Raw genomic sequence first — 24,079 nt, 5'->3', positions numbered from 1 at the left:
CGATATCGTTCTTCATTGCCTTTATTTTCTGAATTTTCATGCAAATGTTCATGCGGATGTCCATGCAAACTCTATATATATATATGTTTTATATTACTATGAATATTATTATATATACTTCATATATATACTTTATAAAGAAATGAAATTTAAATAAAAATTCTTGATATTTTATATATTCTTGAATTCGAGAATATCCTCATGAAATTTGACATATTTCCAATGGCTATGAATGCATAAACTTCTGAATTCTACTTATGATACACATTATTAAATAAAGTAAATACAGTTATGGTTTCTCAATAAAAAGACGTTTCCGCGATCAATCCTGAGCGTCCTAATTATTACAACTGGCAGTGTACGTCGACGAAAGAAAAGAGACCTCTATTATTTGCGCCCTATTCGGAAATACGATTTCGGCAAGAAAAATGGAACGATTTCGTCGAACGAATTCAAAGACGCCCGACGAGATACTTTTCGAGACAACCGTCGATCGATCGATAGTATCGTGTAACGCACAGCTCGAAATATAAATTCCCGTCGAACCATCAATTACCTTCGTGGAATTATTAATAATCGTCGGTGTTCTGGCGGTAGGACTCGCTCCAATCGCGAGCTGCCCATCGGGGTAGCCCATTCTCAAAGAAGGAGAAGGGAGAAAGGAGAAGGGGCTACGAATGACAAGTTCCCCTGGAGATCCGAAACGGAAATAAGAAAAAGGCGAAAGGATACTTATTAAAGTGCACTGCACCCTACAGGTGTTCGCGCGGAATGCTCCGTGAACGAGATCGCGAACGGGCGATGTGAAATGTTTCAAAAGAACTGCTCCCCCTACCCCCCACTTCCTGTCCCATTATTGAAAATCCTACACGAGGCCGCATCTTACATATTCAATGGAAAAATATTCGTTTTGGTCTGAAGCAACCTTCGAACGTCCTTTTCCTAATATTAGCAAATATGAATTTGCATGTATATAAATATCAATAGTAGTAGTAGTAATAATAATAATAATAATAATAATAATAATAATAATAATAATAATAATAATAATATGTCTTGAATTTATTAATTCTTACGAATCTGGTTGTATGATGTACATACTGTGTTCATCATATGTTTTGAAGCAGATAATTTTGTTATACTGTATATGATATGTTTTAGGAAATGTGTGATGTATATACATGCACATTTATTAAAATAAACAACGATCTTTTCAAATGATTTTTCGCAGTGCAGTAGTATATGTAATTTTAATATTTTTATGTGATACTTGTAACTTAGTCATTAACTCTTTAATTATCAAGTTATTTTTCTTAAAAATTAATTTACCAGTCGGCGACCGAAAAAAAAAATAAAAAAATACGAACAAATTGTAAATAACAGCCAAGACATGTATTAATTATCATATATTACTACAGATTATTTATATACTACTAAACACTACAACTTTGTATTAAGATACAATAAGAAAGCAGTAAATACTGGCTTGTATATAATACACCTAATACACCTGAAACATATCAATTCGTTTCCTATGAGAACAATCGAACGTAGCGCAATTGGTATTCTATAGCCAAATGTGTTCAGAGAAAATTGCCGCAACGATCAAGAATTTCCCGCGCATGATAGATCAATCGCCATCAGCGGCAATCGCGATGAGAACAGGACAACAACGTCGACAAGTCCGCAGAATGAATGAAGCGCATTCAAGACCGAATTAATCGATCGTAATCGATCGATTCTCGGTCGGCAGGCTACCACGTGTGGGATTTCAATTTGTTCGAACGGTGGGGGCTTTCTCGCACGATCGTGGACATTAATCCGATAATTATCGACTGATCTCGATCTCCGGCATCGATAATATATCCCTGGCCCCGTAATTAGGTTTAGAAAATCTAAAAATTTCGTTCGAATACGTCAGAACTCTACAACATTAATCATTTTCTGCAGGCCAAAGTTCCCGTTTCTTTTATTACTAAAAAGCTATTCAACGCCACTAGGTAAATTATTTCAGAAAGACGATCGAGACTAAAGGATAAAAATATGTGAAGTAGAATTTGATCTAGCTATTTTTATTTTTTAAAAACTTCTTTTGTAAAAAAGAAAAATCGATAATTATCGATAACTATCGATGGTTCGGATTACTAATAGTTCTCCACCGCTACTGGTCGTTAAAATTAAGTACATAAAATCGCGCACGACTAGATAAAAATCATTGACTGACGCATTGACCCTACGCGACTGACGAGGCCATCGTTTGATCTCATCGGTGTCTAATTTAGAATCCCCCGATCTTGATGACGAAACATCACCGACAAAGGAGGTAAAATAATGCGGACCAAAGATGGCCTCATAAAGGTTACTCAACCTTCATTGGTAGAAAGCGATTCATGAAATCTCGATGAACTTCCGAATAGAAAACCGTTACGCAATTTTACTTGCAAATCGATAATTTAAGGTTCTAACAATTTTGGGAAGCCGTGCTCCGATTTGTTTTCGTACGGTGACTCGCGAAATTGAGCGCATGACAACACGGATTAGAGATTTCTTGGAACAGGCCACGCTCGACCGAAGTCTCTTCAATACTATGTTTACATTTTTTTTTTTTTTTTTTTTTTTTTTTGGTACCGGCGTACGGAGTAAAGCTAGCACACGTAGTAAGCAATTAAATCCTCCGATGACGCATTAATTCCGAACGCGATTTCAATATTACGCGGAGCAAAAATAACGACAGGCTTCCTGTAATACAGCTTTCGTACAATGCTGAACGAATTATTCTAGCTTGTACTAATTCTGAGTTTCTTGTAACAACGAACAAATTATTCTATTCTTTACTAACTCTGAGATTCTTATAACGCGAAGCAAAAATTACGACGGCCTCCCTCAACGCGATACCTTTACAACGCGGCTTTCGCATAATACTGGACGAATGTACCGTGTTATAAGAGAGTTGACTTTAATATTGACTGAACTATTATATCGAACATTTGATCAATTTTGTGAATTGAAAGTTGTCCTTAAAAGTAATCCTTTCAGCGATCGATTTTAAATTATATCAAAATGCTTGTTTGGCTGAAAGACTTATTGGGAGTGGCGAGCAAAAGATTCGACGGTTACAAAAAGATAACCCTAATGCACATGCTGCATATGTGTGGCTCGAATTACTCAAATTCCCTATCGAGCATGAAACACTGTAAGACGATCATTTATTATAGCACTCAAGTATTTTCACGTAGAAACCCGCGCTGCGATAAAATCTATCAGATACGTTCACCGAGATACACTTCTGGGCTCGCTCATGCGCGAAATCATCATCCAGCGTTTTTCTTAGATCCGGGGAATCATTAATAACTATGCTCGATGAAGCTTCGGGAGGTGGTGGCGCGCATTGCATTCGTTTGAGAGCGAGATTACTTTCGAAACGGTTTGAGATTACGCATTCGTAAGGCTTGACGTAAACGATTCTTCTTGTGTCGTTTATGCTGATCTGAATATATGTATGTATAATGATGACTATAATAATGAATATATAATGATCTGAATAATATCTGAATAATAATACCGAATTAATGGTCGTTAAGAATAAGCTAGAAAGTCGATGGATCGGTTATTTCAATTTAAGAGAAATTTTTGCAAAATATATCCGAAACGTGATATTTTTTCATATAAACGCAGACTGAAATTGAATTTTTATGAAGCTAGGTAATGGAATTATTAATCCTGAAAGCATACCACTGTTATATTTCGCAATTAATCTGAGATTTTTTCAAGCTACAAGCATGCAGTTTCTCCATTTAAAATCAGAGTGAAATTGTATTGTGAAGTTAAATTTTGATAATGTAATTGTTGAGCCTGCAAGCAGCACCACTAATATATTTCTAGTTTAAAACGAATATTTTAAGAGCACAATTTCCTGTTTGAATAAACTTTGATTAATGCTAAGAATTTTGTATTGATATTATTTAATGGAAAACAAACATAAATAACTCAAGTAACAAAACATGCTTGTATGGCAATGATGTCTCCCAAATTTATAAGAAATTTTGAATGTGCAAGAAACTATAAAATGCAAACAATATGCAAGAATATAAAAAAGATCGAAAGTAAAGTTGATGTTATAATATTTGCAGAATAAAATAAATTTTACATAAAGATCCGCAGTCTAAACATTAGGTATTGTAGATTCGATGCGCGAAATCTAATGGTGACTGAGAGTCACCTCTTGAGTGTAAAGAGTTAATTACTGCAAAGAATTCCTGTCGATAAGCTCATTTTTCAACGTAAATTTCAGTCAATCTATAGACATCAAGAAAGGAGTAGACAAGATTCAAAGATTCTTTAGTACTCACCCTGCTCGCACTCGTCGATGTCCTCCGAGCAGTCCACCCCCTTGTAACCAGTCGCGCAGGAGCAAGTGAAGGATCCATTGATGGGGCTGGTGTCGCAGATCGCGCCTTCGTGACAGGGGTTCGAAGTGCAAGCGTCATCGAGATGGCACAGCAATCCTGGAAAACGAACAAACGAACGATTTATCCTCCACGTGCGTAACGAAAAATCCACGCAACCGCTTGCGACGCCATTTTGAAGGGGGCCTCCGTTCGTGGCGCGGATTGCGTGCATTTCTAGGACAAAAGTGTCGATCGTCGAACACCAAACACGGCGGCTACCGCCAAAGATGGACATCATTAAGGCCTGTATCCGCTCGGTTCGCGTAACCTAGCCAGAAATGTTGCACTCGAGAATCGCAGAAGAGTCGAGATACACGCGGAGGAGAACGGTGACAAATCCCAGCGTTTCGCGTTCGTCGATCCGCGGAATCATGGCGCGTTCGCATTCAGTAAATTGCTGGAACCGCTGGCGTATACGATAAGTCGGTCTAATTGCTCCTTACAGCGAAATACACGAGGAAATTCGAGGAATTCCGATTGGAATTGCACGGATGATGCGCGCTCGAGAGCTCGTCCCTCTATCGCAACCATTTTATTTCACCGTTCGAATCGTACGCTGCGCTTGTGTTTGGAATTCGATACGACATTATACAGCACGAACTATCTGTATCGGACTTGTTTAGTTCGGACTGCTGTATGAAATGATTCGTACAGAATTTTCACGTGAGAAAATTCGAGGAATTCGGATTGGAATTGCACGGATGATGCGCGTCGAGCTCATCCCTCTATCGTAACCATTTTATTTCATCGTTCGAATCGTGCACTGTGTGTTTGGAATTAAATACAGCATCTGTATCGAACGCTTTCAGTACAGACTCTTGTATGAAACAATTAGATGGAACATATGTAAGTACTGATAGAGCTACGTACCACATAAGTATGTAAGGAATTTTCGTTAAGTTCAGGTGTGTTCATTCGGGTTACTTTCTATTCGTTAATTCTTTGAGTTGTAAGTAACTTTTTGCCAGCTTTAGTACATTAACTCCGCGATTCTACTTATGTGTTAATGTCTTACTTTATTATTTTTACAATTGCACACATTCACATTATAATGGAATTTCTGAATACCGATAGATTTTTAGCCTACAAATTTCTTGGAATCTTTCCATAAGAAAACTCAAATTAAAGAACTTGTCTTTAATTTCTTACAATGTTAATTTTTAATATTTACCATTGTCTATATTTTTCTATTTCTATATTAGCCCTTAAAAGGTGGAAAGGTCGTGGAACAAAATGGTATTTATACAATTCAATAAATATTGTATATCAAAATTCGAATGTGCCTTTGAATTTTTCTTAAAAATTGCCACGAACTTTCTGGACACCACAATATATATATAATATATCTTTAACCACCATTTTAGTTACTATTAATTTATGAATACCTAAAACAAGATTAAACCACAGAAAACTTTCATCGATATACCCCAAAAAATTGGATACCATTTTTATTTATCTTTTATTGGAATCACCAACCCGTTTAAAAATACGAAATTGCATTTGAAATTTAAATTGACCGTTTACGATTGATACGAGCCTGAAGCTGCAACCTCGATATTTCTCATGCATGATTCCAAGGTACAAAAAGTGTATCCTCGGTCGGTTAATGACACTGGTAGGTTCGCGTACGTATCTCGATAACGGGACACGTGTGTCTGGAGGATGATCCTATATAAACCAGAGTAAATCGCCACGTAGATACACGATTACACCCGCGGCTAACTGTAAGTGCGTCCACACGCGCAAGAAAACGAGCCTCCGGGCTTTAACGCAGACCACGAGTCGCCATTATGCGTACATACATATTGTAAATCCGTTAACCTCTTGAGCGTCGTTAAAACTGTTCCGAAACAACGATATCGTAAATTGACCTAACGCCAAGCCTCGTCGACGTCCCACGGGAACATTCCAATAAATTCGTGGGCTTAGAATTTTCACCGTGAAAGATAAATAGCATTCTAAATCTATGATATTCGGAAAATTAATTAATCTTCAGTAAGTGCGCGCAATTGAATCATTCGAATCGAAGACTGAAGGTCGTGGGCATCAGGAACGACTGTGTTCTATCCATTTAAAAATATAATCTCTTAATTGTACGTTATTTGTATCGACACTGTATTGTCGATATCGTAAAGCGAAATGGATCCTATAGAGTCTTAAGACCTTTAAAAAAAAAAAATAAAAAATACCTTTACGTGCATAAACACATCTTTTCTCGTTCCCCTGTCCTCGACTTTCAAACTCCATCCTACTCATTTCTCGCGATCCAGGGATGGCGATCCATGGCCATGACCCACGATTGGGAACCCCTGATTTAACATTTCCCCGAGTGTTTTACGTCCCCAGAAAAAGTCGTCCCCCAGCGAGCAATCGCAGGAATCGCAATAATATCGAGACAGAAGAAGGATGCCTGTATTTGGCGATCGCTGTCGGAACGATCGATCTGAAAACCGTCTTCCTCGGTCTCGTGTAGGAAAGCGTGGACAGAAACTCGTTTTCAGTCCTCAAGGTCGTCTCTCTCGGTAAGGCTAGGCCTCCGGAATCCCGGGATTCCGAGGGACCCTTCTGCGTCCGCACGGAGGCTGCATCATATTGTTGCACGTGCAGATGCCCTGCCTGCCGATGCAGTCGAGATGCATAAATGCCGACGCGATTCGAGCCACGGCCTCGTTATCGGCCATAGGCGACTGGCGAGCTAATCGCCGCGATTCGCAGAAACGCGTTCACCTCGTCGTTCGAAGCTCATTCGAGCTTATTCAACGAAGCTCGTTCATAATGGCGCGAATGGATATAATTATTTAGCTTACGGTGACGTATCTGTATTTATATCAGGGGATCGTTTTTATTGTATACAGAGTAATATATTAGAAATGTGCAGTTAGGGAAGATTGGAGCGAATTTAGAATGCACTTTATTTGGGTCTGTCAACTTTGTGACTTGAAATTATCCATAGCTCGTTGTTCAAATCATTTTAACCCTTTGCACTCGAGGCCCGTTTTTTTTATCTACCAGCAACTCGAGATGCTTTCTTGGCATTCTCTTATTTGAGATTTGAAAATCGGGTCACCTTTGCCTCGACGACAATCGTTTTATTGGCATTTCGAGTTCCAAAGAAATTACACTTAAAGAAAACCTAGCGGTGACTGAGAGTCACCTCTCGAGTGCAAAGGGTTAACACTAGAACTACCGAGATCGACGTTTACCTATTATAAATACAACTATGTCTTCGTAATTAAAGGGAGAAAGAGCAAACAAATTTGTCGATCAAGTTAATTCTTTGTTACGATAATTGTACCAAAAATTGCAGCACTACATACAGTAAATTTGCAATTTTAATAACCGAACGATTTTAGAAGGTCATTAGTAGTACACGCGTAAAGTTGGTGAACCCCTTAAGTCGAACAGTTAATTTCGATGGGCTTACCGGTCTTTCCGTAGGTGCACTGACAATAGAAGCTGCCAACACGGTCGATGCAGGTCGCACCATTGAAGCAAGCGGCACCTGCGCAATCGTCGATGTTGACGCTGCAGTCCGGCCCGGTCCAGCCGTTCACGCATATGCAGGAGTAGCTGCCTGGGGAATTTGTGCATGTGGCACCGTTGTGGCACAACGACGGTCTCACCGAGCACTCGTCCACGTCCAGCTCGCATTGCGTGCCCGTGTACGACGGCGGACACAGGCAGGAGTATTCGTTCACTCTGTCCATGCAGGTCGCGCCATTCTGGCAGAGATTTCCTGGACAGTCGTCGATGTTCTCCTCGCACTGCTCGCCTCGGAATCCTGAAACAGACGAAACCCGTCGCTTAGATTAGAAAATTCATGCTGGTAGGTTTAAATCGCGCGAAGTTAAAAAAATATAAGTGGATAGCGGTAAGCAAAAGCTGTAATGCCATTAGGGGTACATATAAGAAGTGTTGTTCTTTTATTTCATATTTTGAGAACAATGACATCCACTGACAATAATTTTACGTATTATAATTCTAGTCTACGATAGTACCTCTACGATAGTACTGTATATACACTAGTTAGACATATTGATATTTAATGTGTTCATTATTCAATTTTGAAAAAAACTAGGCTGGTCTATGATAGCACCTCGTATGTATACATTAGTTAGGTATATTGATATTTAATGTGCTTATTGTAAAAATTTTGAGAAAAAAAAAACTAGGTGAACCTTATAGGATGGAATAATAAAGTATGGATAAGATCCATATTAGACACTTAATGCTATACAAATTTTGGAAGCGTAACGAAAGAAGAACAGTGAGGATAAGGACAGATTAAATTCATCGATTTAATTAATTCAAAATGATGGAGAAAGAATCGCTAATAATCGAGTAATCTTAAAAAGACATACTTAATTAATTTATATGAAAAAGACAACACACCCCGGTGCCGATGGCTTGAACGATGATCAATTGAAAATGAATTCTAGCTGATGATTAAATTTTAAACTGTAATTACATTAAGTTCGAATTACAATAATTAAACGATACACCATTTCTGCTCGTGATTCTTAAAAAGAACATTCATTTCCGAACATTAAATTAAATACCCAATCATCGTACTTATTACGGCCACATTTTTTGCTCTCCTATCATCGGTCGGAAATTCAGCGAAATACAGGGCGAACAGCTCGTCGAGAGTACTTTACGACGTCAGCATGTATCGTTTTACGATTCGATTGCATAACATTGTTTAGTCGCAAGCCTTTTATCAGGCTGGAAACATCGAAAGACAAACAGAAAATCGCGGTGGTAAAACCACACAGAGCGTACAATACGTCTTACTACCCTGATTACATCGAGAATCGTTACGGTTATAAAGAGAAGCCATTACTCCGCTACATTGCCGTGTAAGTCTTGTACGTTCCTCGGGAAGGAAAAAAAGAGAAATTGTTATATTAAAGCGAAACTACAGATACACGAGCGGTTTTATTGTTCGGCGAGTTTATGGCTGGATAGGAGGAGGGAGCAACAAGAGGAGCATCGAGATGAAGAGATGAACCTCGATAACCGTGAAAACGATAGCTCAATGTAACCGACAATTTATGCAAAATAAAAGTTGATACCCACTATCAATGCACTGTTCCGATGTTTAAATATTGCTCGACGATTTAGTAGTCGTTGTAAGAGAACAGCAGTCGCCACTTTAATGGGGAATTCATACACGTTAGATGCACGTCAAGCAAATTTAGTACGCTATAATAACGCAGTTGGGTATAATTGCGAAAGTATATTACATAACAATTTTTTCTATTAAAAAGATGACGGTCTTTAAAATTATTAGCATCGATGACTGATCAAAAATTGAATTATAGCTGGACTCTGATAATTTTATGAAGTAATAATTAAGAATGTACGAAAACCGTCATACTAACGATATTAATAATAAAATGATAATATCGATTCATAATTCAATTTCGACTCTTAATTAAATCAGTCCCAAAGAGAAAGTAGTTCTATTGGTATAATTTTATATAATCAATTTTATTCTACTTAATTCTCTTCAAAATTCTGTTAAAAAACGAACAAAGTGAGCCACTGAAAGACGTTTTCAGATCGTTTACTCGTGACTTTTGCCTAGACAAGAATTTGCCCGTCCCTGGTGGGAACCAGGCTGGAGTCACTCGAGAGAAACAGTAAGCAAATGGATCGGTAAAAGTTCGATGATCGACTTGAACACCGTGCACCGCGGAACAAAATCGTGACCGTTAAACGGAAGAAATATTCAAGAAAAATTCGTGACGAAGGTGCAAGAACGCGATACCCTTTAATTAAAACGAAAATCACCGTGGTACATTGAAGCGTCGGAAAAACAGCTTCATAGGAAAGAAGCGAGCGACTAGAAGATCGGGAAGATCGACGTAGCATGACGTTGGGGATTATTTGCAAGCCGACTGGAAACCTCCTGCTTTCGACCGCTCGGCTTTTTATGGGCCTTTTTCGGCCAGGTAAAGTAAATATTTAAAATCTACGTCTAACGGATCCTGATAACCATAGCGCTTTTCGTGACTTCTCGGTAGATTGGAGATTTTATGCAAGTTATAAGAAAGCTATATGCAAGATGTGCGCAGAATATATTTTATGAAACGGTGTACAACAATATTACTAGTTGGTAATAATTGCCCTTAGTATCAAATACTCTTATCGTTCGCTACACCTACCATTTCATAAGTGCTTTTTATCACTTTATATTGGGACAGACATTATATTTTAATTTTTGAAACATTTGATCAAATAATAATATTAAAAATGTTCAGATTCTGCTGTCACCGTAAAATGAAAGAATATTACAAGATAGATACAGTATAACCATTGAATACATGAAATAACTAGAATTTCATATTAGTATATACACATACTAAAGTATATAAAATACCTCTATAAAATGCCTGATTAAATAAATTCAACTACTACGACAAGTACTGCGAATCAAATTTAAATTTCCTAATTGCTATGATCTGTCTGCTACGCCATATATTTTTTCTGTATCGAGATATTCGAAGACCGTTGATGTTAATAATAATAATTGAAACGCAGGCAGAAAAAGTGGAGGAGGGCGAGACGTTTCAGGGACGCGTGCACGTAAACGCATAGGGCCCGACGTGACTGTGCAAATTCGCGGCCAGGAAAGTATTATAATTTGGATTTTACGATGTAAAAGTCTCACGGTAGCGTGTAAACTGGTGAGCAGGGTCCCCTGTAATCCGGTAACTCAAGAAGGGAAACCTCCTTGAAATTCCAGTTTCGAATCTGTGCTGAAATTCGGACGCGAAGCCCCGACGAGCGTAACCATCTGTTGCGCGTCGTGAAATCGCTTTTCGGTGGCAATTTCACTCGAAGCAAAGAAAAAAAAAAAAAAAAAAAAAAAAAAAAAAAAAAAAAAAAAAACCACGACGGAAAGAAGTCCTTAAACGACTTGTACACAGGTGATACGAACGGTTTACTCGTTTTTCTCGATGTTCTTCGTATACTACTTTAGAATATTTCAATCACTTTTAATTGCTTTGGAATATCAGGTACTAGATGTTACTTTAGAATTTTAACCTTTTTGAGAGAGATGAACACACGAGGGTATGGTTGCTTTCATAAAAAAATTACCGTCATTTGCGATTCCAATATACTTTAGTATTAAAGCGACACAACATATACTCTACATTGCTGATATAATTTAAATAATACGAACTACAAATCGTTTAAAATTTGTCCCTCAACTAAATCTGGTAATTTTTAAATCCATTCAAACAGAACTGAGTCCCACTTTCACAACATACGAATATGTTTTAATTGTACGATCTCTTCTCGTGAAACCACTTCGGCATTAAATTTCTGCTAAAAAAATAAATATACATTAATAACAAAAATAATCTATAATAAAAATAACTCGTTTGTTTCTACGTACCTAGCACCCCGTCTACGCATTATAAAATACGACCTACGTCATTGAATAAGTCGAATCGCTACTCGAAGACCCTCCCAGTATCGAGACACGATCCCATCGGATTTACGATTCGCCTATGGTGAATCGACGATCGTGATCCCCTCTGTCGTATATTTATATTAAATCGTCGAACACGCTAGTTAAGATTCGACTGTAAAATTATTTCTCCGAACCTGTGCGGAATCACGGCGTTCTATGTTCCCCAGCTGGATAATGGCGCACGCGAAACGGCCGATTTACTTTTGCATCGCTTTAATATTAATGTTGCCGCCGCCCCCCACCCCCACCCCCACTCGCCCCTTTGTTGGGTCCCGGTATAATAACGTCGTGGCCGTGGGTTATACATACGTATAGGCTCTCTCCAGCCATTTTTTTTTCCAGCCAGAAACGAAACTCTAGCTCACGTCAGCGACGTGTGTACGCCTCGTGAACGAGTGCAGATGCATACGAAGTTTAGTTAACCGCTCTATCGAGCATAAATTATGCGCGCCATTAGAGTTGGTAACTATGATTCGCGAGCAGATATTCATCGTTGGCCAGCAACTGACACCGATAGATAAAGACGGGAGAAAAGGCACGTGTGTGCGAGCGTTGCGTGTAAGTCTGCGGGCATCGGGAGAGAGAGACGTCTTCTTCCATCGATCGCGAAACATTTACCCGGATTTCCTCGTTTACTTTTGTTCGAGGCGCAATCATGTTGCGAAGGTTAAGCGGAGAGACCAATAGGCTGATGATTTTTAGTTGCTATGCTGGCTGGATCTTTGCTTTCAAATATAGAAGGGAGTATTTTACGACAGTATGGGAGCGTCAGTTTTCAGATATTCTTTTGGATTTGTTTTTCCTTGGATCCATAAGGAATCCCTGAAGGCCACTGCAGATGGATTTGTTCATATTTTAAGAACATATTTTAAGACATAAATAATTAGGTAAGTCTCTAGTTCAATCTACAAAGGGTACCGATAGTACCAGACAAAAAACTAATTGCTTTGCTTGGAACATTGTACGTTTTCAATTTATAATCTTCTCCCCGTGCGATCTTTAAACAAAAATTACTCGTAGTCATAACGACCAATTAATTTTAAAGGGTTATTCTAAATTTGAATCATCAATCACCAGTGTCCATCATGGGGCATATCTTGTATCACTGGGAGTACCAAAAGTAACGAATACCTCTTTAACAAACTGCTATATTTTGGAATCAGAGAGGGAAGGAGCAAATCAATTTATTAATCATCGAGTAATTCGAAAAAGCAGTCCGACATATGTACTTGTATCAAATTGACTCGATGGTGATTCTTGTGTTAAAATCGACGCGTGACCATTCATGTGACTTCCTTATTAGTTATACGACCATAGTGTTTCATGAAAACAGGGATGACGGTTTTTTGGACGCGTTCCCCTTTCCTGTTAAGAGCACGACGCAAAAAGGGAGAAACCGGCCGATGAAAGGACGCGGATACGAACGCGGAACGGATCGCCCTGCAAATACGTGTATTTTTCAGGGTGACTCCGAGGGTCCCCCTTTTGTCCTGACCGGTATCGATATTAATGGCAATCGATTCGGCCCGGATGCATAGCGGCGTTCGTAGGTTACTCGCCTTCGAGTTTCTTGTTCCTCGTTCCTGCCGTTGAACACGAATAGCCGGGGTTTTTCGTCTAACTTCTAGAATTTTCTTTCTTGCGGGACGATTGGAGAGCAAATTAAACGCCAGGGAGACGTTACGTCGATTACGCTTATGTTCTATTTTGGAGCATTCCTTTAAGTTTGATGTGGTTTGTTAAGACGTCGAGAATAGGTTTTAGTTGAGCTGTTGTTCGTGTAAAACGATGGTGAATTTTGATTATTTCATACTTTTCAGTTGTATTTCGAAGATTAAATGTTTCTAAGGAATATTTATACTTTTGGCAAGTTTGATAGCAATTAATAAAATACATCATAAAGTGATTTGCTCCTTTCCTCTCCAATTACAAAATATAGTAGTTTGTTAGAGAGGTATTCGTTACTTTTGGTACTCGTAGTGATAACAAGATGTGTCCCATAATGGACACTGGTGATTGATGATTCATATTTAGAATAATCCTTTAAAATATTTATATCATACAGTAGTAAGCACATCGTTGAATTATCGAATATTTGTATGTCATATACAGCTTAAAACAAATACTAATGACATTTATAGACATGTGAAAAACTGGTGCAAAAACACATCAGCAAAACATGATCCAGCATAGAGGTTAAATATAATACATAATGTATTTCAACTCTCCATTCAAATTCCAATTATCACTAAGCGGCATAAAAGTTTATTTATCTTTCGTTAATTATACAAAATTCGTGTCTGAACGAGTGCATAGTCCATACCGGACGGTTAGAGAGAAAATCCTAAGGGCGATTATGCATATAAATACAGATCGCACTCTTCGTGAGGCTGCGAGTGTTTAAGAAGGATCCCGAGTCTCCCCCACTAATGACGAGGGCTTATTTCCATAAGGGACGACCCTCTTGTTCCCGGAATTCTGCCAAACCCTCGAGGCAGGTTCTATCGTGTTCCAACGTCGAGCAGGGCACGATGGGCCTTGGTGATCGCGCGCGCGCGCGTTGCCCGCTAGTAGAAAAGTAGCAGATCGACCGCGATGATTCGCGAGTATGAATAAAAAGCAAAAAGAGAGGAAAAAGGGGGGCAGAACTCGAAGGGAGATTACGCGAGGTGGAAGCTGGCCGTGTGGGTGCGATGGACAAGTAGGGAATGGCTCCACCACTTATAAATCAACTTGAACGAAGGCCCATAATTGCAATTGTTCATGAGCCTCACCCCAGATCCGAGCAATCCGAGCGAATGGGACGCGTGCGTGTGAATCTGTGCGAGTTTTCAGTGAGTGTCTGGGTGCGTGCGCGGGCCCTATTCGACGAATGATACGTATCCGTTACTTCGTTACAGATGCAGGGCCGTAACGAGCGGAACACCGGTATAAATTCTGCGCGCCCTGTTCCTCTTCGCTCTCTTTGCTCCTTTTTCGACGATTCGGACAACGCTTCGAATATTACCTGGTCCCAACTTCGATTTTTGTTTAATACGCTAGGGATAGGCTAGGCCAATTATACACGAGGGAATACGATTAAGATTAGTTTTCGAGCTTGCTGTACGGATGCTGGACTGGATTAGTCGTTGTTATTCAAGAGAAATTAATTTGATTGAATTTCAATTTGTGGAATCATATGTATTCCATTTGTTTGTAATTGAGATGTTGTTATTTATTTCATTCAACTGAATTTATTTGGTCTTCGTTATCTTTCTATTGTGATCATTTCTATATCGCTTCGTTAACCTGTAGTTACTTTTGTATCTTAACATAGACTTTTAGCGAGTACCAAAAATCCATTCAATTGGATTTATTAAAAAAATCTTATTCGTCTAAAGTGAGATACCTGACAATATAACTATCTAAAATGATGAAATATTGATACTAAAACAGTATCTATGGTTTTTTTCTATTGTTTATCTATTGTTCGAGATTTGTATCTAGATAGTACTTTTATCTACGTTCGCCCGTGCCTGGTCTAGCCTCATGGTTCAAAGACCGGGCGCGCGGCTAGATGCCGGTCAATTATGTTCACGGTTCCGTAATTTCTGCCTAATGGACGTACCAGCCGACAAAAACTATAGTATATTTATCGTTATTTCGAGTCTGGCCGTGTAATGATGGGAAACGACCACTCGAGGGTATCCTTTTCGTAGTTGAAGAGGATACCGCGAGCCCGCGCAGTCAGCAAGGTCGAACACTCGAACTGGAATTTCGAGAATCCTGTAAAGCGCTGGCAATTAGTCGGCGGTTCAGGGTACTTGGAATGATTTCATTCACCTTCGGAAGGAACCGAGTTTCGACCATGGGAGGAAAAAAAAAACGAAGATCGAGCAACGGAGTGTTTGTCCGTGGACCGACCGATCAATGCAAACCTGTCTGAACGTTTCAACGGAATTCACGGTTTTCGACCTGGCTTCTCAGATACTTTCGACCGAAATCGATCTTTTCAGCGTGATTGTGGATGCTTTTTCGATCGATTTTCGTACAGGATGGTCGGCAACTGACGTTAACTTATTGAAGTGCACGGATTAGAGGAAAGATAAAACTCAAGCTGCGCAGGAGAATATTGATAACAACTTACTGATAAGTTTTGATTTCCATGAACTTGTCTTATCACTTATTTAGCGTTAGTTAATTGCATTGCCAACCGAATTAGTAACTTGCAACAAAGTATCAAAGCTGAGCAAAAGAAGAAGCAATTTCTAATTCACCTAATCTTGAACAGATAAGAGGTAATTCTATGTGTCAGAATAAGAATGATGGAAATGATGAGATTGAGTTCGGGTCTTTTACAATCCTTCTTTCAGAAAATCTTTAAGCAATTTTTGTGTTTTATAATAACAAACTAAGTCTTCCTATATGGAGCACTTTTTATTTCTAACGAATGTAGATTAGTGTAATCGGAAAACTACATGGGATATTTAAAACCAACTTTTATACAGTCATCGAAAATTCCTAAAATACGCATTCTTGTCCAAGTTCTCACGCCGAAAAAAAAGTTAGAAACCCTTTGACCTCACTGCACCATCGTGTGGCTTCTTTACCACGAGGATATCGTTCTGTTTCCTCAGCGTCGAACTAGTAAGCGTTCTTCCGATCTGTAACGCGACGCCATTGTTTCCTAGGGAAATGATGAAATTTCAAAAACTCGGATAGGAAGGACCACGAAGGACTCTCATATTTCATTCAAATACGATTCCTCTTTTCACTTTTACAATCCTTTTCTGTGCTTCTATCTTTTTCCTAATCATTTTCTTTGTGTATTTATTTTTGGAGCAACATTTTCTAAACCATGTTTCTTGAATATATTTTAAGACTAAAATACTGAACATGTCTTATCTTGCATATCAAATTAAACCATCAAATTATGATAGTATTTGATGGATTACTAGCGATAGATGGCTCTCTTACGTTGTCTTTTCGTTTCGTATCCTCGGCTCTAGTGAACGGCCACGGCGACCAAACTTTAAAGCGGTGAAGTAGCGGTCCACTACTAGTACCGATTAAAAACTTTCATATGTTTCATTGTAACACCGAGATATTCGAACTGTTTTTAATTACACCTAGTTGACAATGTTTCAGAAATGTTTCGAGTGAAGTAGAACTTATCAAAATTTGATCTACATCAAGGATGAAGAAGTACGAAACATCTACTACAACTAATCTGAAATTGTATTCGAGGGACGACCAATCATGTTCATACACTCTATACACCCTCGATAACTCATACAAAAATTCATCAAAATTGATCTTTTTTAATTTCGAGCACGAATAAAAGTGCAAAAAATCCAAGAAATACTATTTCATTTCCTTCTTTCTCTGTCAACAGCTCCCAACTGATACGATTATGCGCAGCTAGGAAACGAAAATTCTCCAGTCATCTTGGTTCGCGTTCTCCGTACAGCCTTTTCCTAATTGCGCAAAGGAGTTTTATCCCTCTCGTTCTCGTTATACGTCTGTCCTCTTTCACCTTTCTCCAGGCATCTTATTCTTTCGCGGCTCGATTCCCCGTCTCAGTCTCTCCCTTCGCGGTGCACGCTCACCCAATCATACGCTCTCCTCTCTCTCTCTCAGCCTCACCTTTTCTCTTTTCCTCTGTCACTGATCCACCCCCACCCCCACTCCCTCTGCTTCTCATTCACTCCTTCCTTTCTCAGATCTATCTCCCAGCTTCGCCCTTCTCCGCCGACCCTGCTCTCTCTCGCTCTCCCCCTCCTTCTCTCCATCGCCCCTCTCTCTCTCTCTCTCCCTCTCTCTCCTCTCGTTCTGTCTCTCTCTTGCTTTATCAACAGGGCAACACAGTGCCTCTCAGCCGAGCAGAGGTGTGGCAACGTCGCGAGAGCGGGTGTGCGTCGGCCGCAGGCCATGTGGCGGGGACTGTGGGAAAATTCTCATGCCGCCGACTGTGTCGAAGCCAGTGGCGCTCAATTTCTGGCACCGTGAACCCAGGGAACCTGACTTCCTGCTTTCACGCTCCAACAGCGTTTCACCGTGCACGCAAAAAGGCCATCGTTAGAGGCGTCGGTCGCGAGAAAATACCTCAAAACGAGCGAAATTATTATCGGTCAATTTTATTGCGGTCTAATTGCACGTTTTGAAATGGAAATAATGGAAATCGAAAGGTGTTACGTGATCGGGAACGAGAATACGATCTTATTCGAGTAAGGATGACGATAATGCCAATAGAAAGAACGTATTGCTATTTCTTCGTGATGTTTACTTCACCCATGATCGAATCTTTACTTGTTCATAATATTTCACGGTCAAATTCAAATTTTACTGGAATCATCGGTCCAAACTGTTGTTTATCTTTGATTGATTATAACAAAAGTATTAGGATAAAAGTTGTGCTCGTTTTTATATATGTACATTGAATCGTTAGTCCCACGATTAGCGATTGTGCTCGAAGATTGTATGTCTGTTCTTTAAGTAAACACTTTTGGTGATGTTTTTCTAAATCGTGATTTCTGAAAAGAATCAGTTGCTAAATTATGCGGTAATGAAATAAATATTTATGAGGGAACGGGGAAAGTAGCTAAAATTTAAAATATTGTAGGTATAAATATGAAACATTCATTTGTGATTCTTGAAAGGATATCCTAAAAAAAAACACAGCGATTCCTAAGCCAATGTATTTAATTGGAGAAGTTAAAAATGAATTTAATTTTATCGAATTTTAATTTGCTTTTCTCGTGTGTTATTTAAATACGTTTTACTCGTAGGTATTTCTCATCTAAATAAAGCAGATAACGCAAAGTGACAGAAGCATTGTTCTCGTAAGTACAGAAAAGAAAGAATAGAATATTCTTCATTCATACGAGACAGAAATTTAACAAAACTGTTGATCGATACCTCCTAAACAAAGCATAAAACTTACAAAAGTGCTCGAATAACATCAAGAAGTATATAATATAAGTCAGAGTGATTTCATATATTTTCTTGAAGCAAGCCTATACCAAGTCCGAAATACCGAGGAATCTAATCGTTAAACCATCCGTAGACGACGATTTATACAACAGAAACGGGGCTACGAAATGGAGCAATCTCTCCTCGGGTGAGATCTTTCCTTGAGTCCTTTCATGAAGAAAAGAAAACGTAAGACGCGGAAGTGACGCGTTTCGTTTCACCATATGGTGTGTCCTTGTCCCGGAATTTCGGAAACGTGATGGATGAAGGCGGGATGAGAGCCACTGGGGCCCATTGGGACCTACGAAGCGTGGAGGAAGGTTAGCGGCGGCCCGTGCCTCCCCACCAAAAACCATGGCAGGCACCGGGTGGCCACGAGCACGTCACGGGGGTGCCCATGGAAAAATTATTTGTCCGTCGCCGTAAGTGCGCTGTGTTGGCGGAACGTTATAATTATTTGAGCCACGTGGGTCTTGCACCGCGGCGAAACGCGTATAAGCACCTGTCGCCCATCAAACAGAGAGAATGATTGACTTATCCTCAAATTCGCCAAATAACGTGATACTCGAATGCTCTGGGCGTCGTGCATGCCTATGATGCTCCAAACAAGTATTTTTCTAAAAATATCTCTAACATATTTTAGATATGGGCAAAAGTTCATTCCAATAGGAGATAACGAACAAAAGTCACTTCTTGGTGATGTTGATTGTAATTGTCTCCCAAAAATTGCTGTGAAAACGTTGTCAATAATTGAGTGACTTTGGAAAAAAGTTTGGAGTATGTAGGTCTAATTTTTTAAATTTGGTATTTCACAGTTTTAATTATTCGCAAAATATCTGGTAATAGGTATTAAGCTACAATATTAAGTATACTAGATTGACATCCTTCCAGGAGGAAGGAGCGTTCCAGAAATCCTGCCGATCTTACACGTGTCCGAAGCTTTTTCTTCCACATGAATGTGTTATATTCGAACTAGCCCTTCTAAATCATTTTTTAAAAAATAACTCAACCTCTTCAGTCGCTGATTTAGTAAACATTCAAAGACAGATGTTGTTCGTGCAAAAGTACACAGAAAATTCGTTAATTAAGAAGAGCGCTAGAGTTGCAAGCGTGATCAAGGTAAGGAATGAAGTCAACAAAACGTGGAAAACACAATCGCGATACAGAGTGGAGCTTATTAGCGGATTAGCGCTACTTTACAAATGGCCAACGATCGCCATCCATCTCGAGCAGTGGACAAGCGGTGCGCATTCATGCCCATGTAAGGAGTAATTATTGCAATGCGATTCGCCCCTCGTTAGACCTCTAACGAACCGATGCGAGGCCTTAAAATGCTTTGCACGCTTGTTAGAATTCCCAAACAGCCGCTAAGAGGGTAATGATTAGGGAGCCCTTAGAGACCCGTATGCCATAACAATTCCCAACCCAACGAGTGCATCGCTCCGATAAAACGGTAGCGCTAGTTTCCTCGAGACCTGGATTTCATCGACTGCCATAAAAACGCATTAGTATACCAGTGAACGCTTCTACTACCGCTGTAACTGCTACCTGTTAGGTCGTAAACGAGTCAGTGCTTTGGTTGGCAGTTACAGAACAGTGGTCTAGAACTGATCGTTTCAGTGTTTCCATCCAATCGTACGATTCTTGAAATTTTAATTGAGCGTACTTGATGTTCCATTTTGTACATTTGGGCAACTCGTTGTAGCTAAACAGTTCTAAAATTGTTTCTAAAATTTTATCAAGAAGCTACGAGTTTGCAACTTCCAGTTGAACTTGGATTTTGATCATCTGAGCATTGAATCTAAAATTTCTCGGGTCTCATTTTGAACCATTTAATTCTGTCGTAACACCTGGATGATCCTCACACTCGCAGGTACTCCATAAGGATTTTACAGTTTAAATTTTAAACTCATTCATCCAATCTATAAACTAAAATTTCATGTATTTCATATCGTACCATTTAATCCTGTCATTAAACTTAGATACCTGGCCAAATTTCATCATGATCAAGGGATGTTAAACTTTCGTAGCTCCTAAATAAACTCCAAATATAATCATCGATCTATAAACTAAAATTTCACGTACACTGTACTTTAAATCATTTTCTCTGATCGCAACATCTGGACCATACAGCTGCCAATTAAACTCTAAACCCAATCAACAAACTAAAACTAACTAACACGTAAGTCCCGTTACAAATCACTTGTTCCAATCATGACAGATGAATAATCCTGAAATTCCATCGCTACCAATCATAGATTCTAATCTAATTACAACCCCCATCTGTAAAATGTACACATGTCGTATTGAGTAACTTCCTCCTTTTCGAAGTCGGTTAAAAATTCCAAATACACTCCGTTTTGTATCACCTGAAGTACGAGTTAACCCGTCTACATACTCTTCGCACTTGCCTAACCCAAAAATTCCATCGTTGACAGATCAATCTGAAATGTCTGTAACCACCAGTTGCACTCGAGTCCCTATCATCCGATCCACAAGCCAAACATCCACCTATCTCGATGTTCACAGGGTACAGGGACCGCCTCGATTCGCTTCGACAGCCTCTTCCCGTCGATGGTATCTCGAGGACACACGTGTACGCGTCGAAAGGAGGACCGGACGTTTTGGGAGCGGTGGAGAGCACTTTGCTCGAAAGTGAACGGAGATAGAGCTGACGTGAGAGGCGAAATAATTCATAAGAGACAGAATCGGGATAGAGGGTGAGACGAGCAGGAGGACACGAGAGGCCCAAGGCGAGAGAAGAAACGGGACGTTATCTGCAGGTAGTCCTGTTGTCCACGAGCAACAAGCTGGACCAGCAATAATGCACAACGATGCACACCAGGCGTGATTTGTACACCGGGTGAGTCTTAATACCTCTTCGTTTCTCCTCTTTAGACCTTTTTACTCTTTTTCATCTCCCGTTCGGGCCCCATCGGCTCTTCGTCCATTTTCTGGGACCTTAAAAGGTACACGTACTCGAGAAAGGACCCACCGATAAGCGTAATTTGAATGGGTAATGGCTTCACCAAGAGGAGGGTCCCCGGTTAATGACGGGTCCAAACGAAGGTGGAGGATGAGGAGGGACGAGAAACGAAACGAAGGAGGATGGAAAGAGATCCGGGCGTCGGGACTGCGCGCCCCCAGGGCCTTAATGCACTCACTCGGGGCCTGATCGCGATTGGGGGACGTTTTCGGGTACGGGGGCACGAAACCGCGAACCGAGCAACCCTATCGTTACCAAACCGGATCCACTTTTCCAACCATGAGTTCCCCCGCGAAATCTTCGGGCCAAGCGAGCGCGGAATGCAAATCGGCAATTTTCTTTGTAGAGATTGCGCAGCGCTGTCCTCGCTCTATTTTAATATATTGGGACCTCGATCGAGGACACGATTTCAAGATTAAAGTGACAATCTGATATACTTGCAATTCTTTCTTTTCTGAAAATAGATTGCAGTTGGTTGTAAGCTGCGTTTAATTCTCTTTGTTGTATGTTTTGATCTTACGTTTTGGGGCCTCTTCGGTATAAACACATATAGTGGCGGTATAGTAATATTGAAGTAAGATAATTAACTTGGTAGTAATCACTAGACCGTGGATCTTTATCTATTTACAGGAAATTTGAATTTACAAGAACCTACAAAATGCAAACAATATGCAAGAATATAAAAAAGATTGAAAGTAAAGTTCATGTTGCAATATTTGCAGAATAAAAAAAATTCTTATTTAAGTTCAATTTTTGTAGGCACGTTCGCGAAGATTTTATTTTGCATAAAGATCCGCAATCTAGTAATCACGTACTGTTTTCGATACAAATTAGTTTCCTTTTGAAGATCGTTCTCGAAGGTTGGTACACTAATTGATTAAATTGATTCTCAACGGCAACGATGTCATTAAAATGAGAAAAGATGAGCTACAATATTTTTCTCTTTATATCTTTGGAGTGGTTCACTACAAAGACATAGAATGTATTATGGTGTCTCCTATCCATCCAGTACTCAACTTTTATCTAAAAAATAAAATTAAGTCTCAACATTTCCTGGCTATCAACACTAAAACTACCGACCATTGAATTTCTAATTTATTTTATTCTTTTTAATTTTTGTCGACAATAATCGAAATAGAGACCTATTTATATTAATAAATTCCTTAGGCCCTCGCCCTTTTTAATTACAACCCTGATACACCCTGACTTAACATCAAGAAAGTTCTGAATTTGATCGCAACCCTTTTGAGTATCGTTCCCTAAAACTTCGAATCGTCTAGGAAAAGAAAGGAAAAGCGATTTTTCGCTGCGAAATCGCCCTGTCTACTGTCCCCTCGAGAAGACACGAGATGGCTGAAGGTCTCACGGGAGGGTCTCAAACTCCGAGCAGAAAATTTATGCGATGCCGGCTGAAGAGTCATGAATAATGCAGAGACGGAACGCTCCCGAAGTGTCTAATTTGAGGATATCCTTGGGAATGGAACGACGCTACGGCACGGGATCACCACCGGGGATGTCTTTTCGGGGTTTCGAGTGCGTCGGGGAGGACGGGGACGCGAAAAACGCGCCACACGCAGCTGGGTATATCATAACAGCTCGAGAACGCATCACGGACGACGAGAGATTCTCCAGACTGGCTCCTTCGACGGGTCCAAAGTGAGTCTTCTATAAATAAACTCCATGGCGACTGTGGACGATGGTACCGGGGTCCTCGATGGTCTCGTTAACGTCTCTTAGTCCTATTATGAATTCAAGTGCAAACGGAACGGTTTGTTTGGAAAATGCAGGATCGGTTGGAGAGACGCGTCCTGAAATGCTATTCCACTTGGTCGCAAGCAAGGATCTTCAGAGATGTACGAAATTATTTGTAGATACCACTGACGAACATGGATCTTAACATAAGCGATGAATGATAGCTTGGGTTTCAGGGTAGTTTTTTTGTTCCATTTTAATTTGACAGGATTGAATAGTGTTTGTAATCCTCTTTGGATGAGGTAGCAATTCTCTAAGTAGAATTCTATCTTTATTTTTATTTTTTTGGAGAAATTAGAAGAATTCAGTTTCTTTCGGTCGACTTTGTAATCAAAGACATTTTCTGCTATCTTTTAAATTATTTTTCTGTTGTATTGCGAGACGAGGAAGGTGAAGTCCGATTGTAAATTGGTGTTACGATATATTTCGGAACGTTCTCAATTGGAACTACCGGTT

General features: G+C 39.7%; 1 protein-coding gene across 1 annotated transcript in view; it reads right to left on the bottom strand.

Annotated features, from left to right (window-relative positions):
- The window catches only part of LOC128891840 (neurogenic locus Notch protein), a 355,943-nt gene that overhangs the window by 129,165 nt on the left and 202,699 nt on the right, over positions 1-24,079 (bottom strand). The window contains exons 6-7 of the mRNA XM_054151691.1: positions 7,873-8,229; positions 4,350-4,505 (exon numbers count right to left, since the gene is read on the bottom strand). Coding sequence (XP_054007666.1) covers positions 4,350-4,505; positions 7,873-8,229 — 513 coding nt within the window. The remainder of the gene's footprint in view (positions 1-4,349; positions 4,506-7,872; positions 8,230-24,079) is intronic.

The sequence above is a fragment of the Hylaeus anthracinus genome, unplaced genomic scaffold (assembly GCF_026225885.1).
Source record: "Hylaeus anthracinus isolate JK02 unplaced genomic scaffold, UHH_iyHylAnth1.0_haploid 12002, whole genome shotgun sequence".
Taxonomy (NCBI): domain Eukaryota; kingdom Metazoa; phylum Arthropoda; class Insecta; order Hymenoptera; family Colletidae; genus Hylaeus; species Hylaeus anthracinus.
Note: the sequence above shows the minus strand (reverse complement) of the source record. Positions and strands in the feature narration are given on the sequence as shown.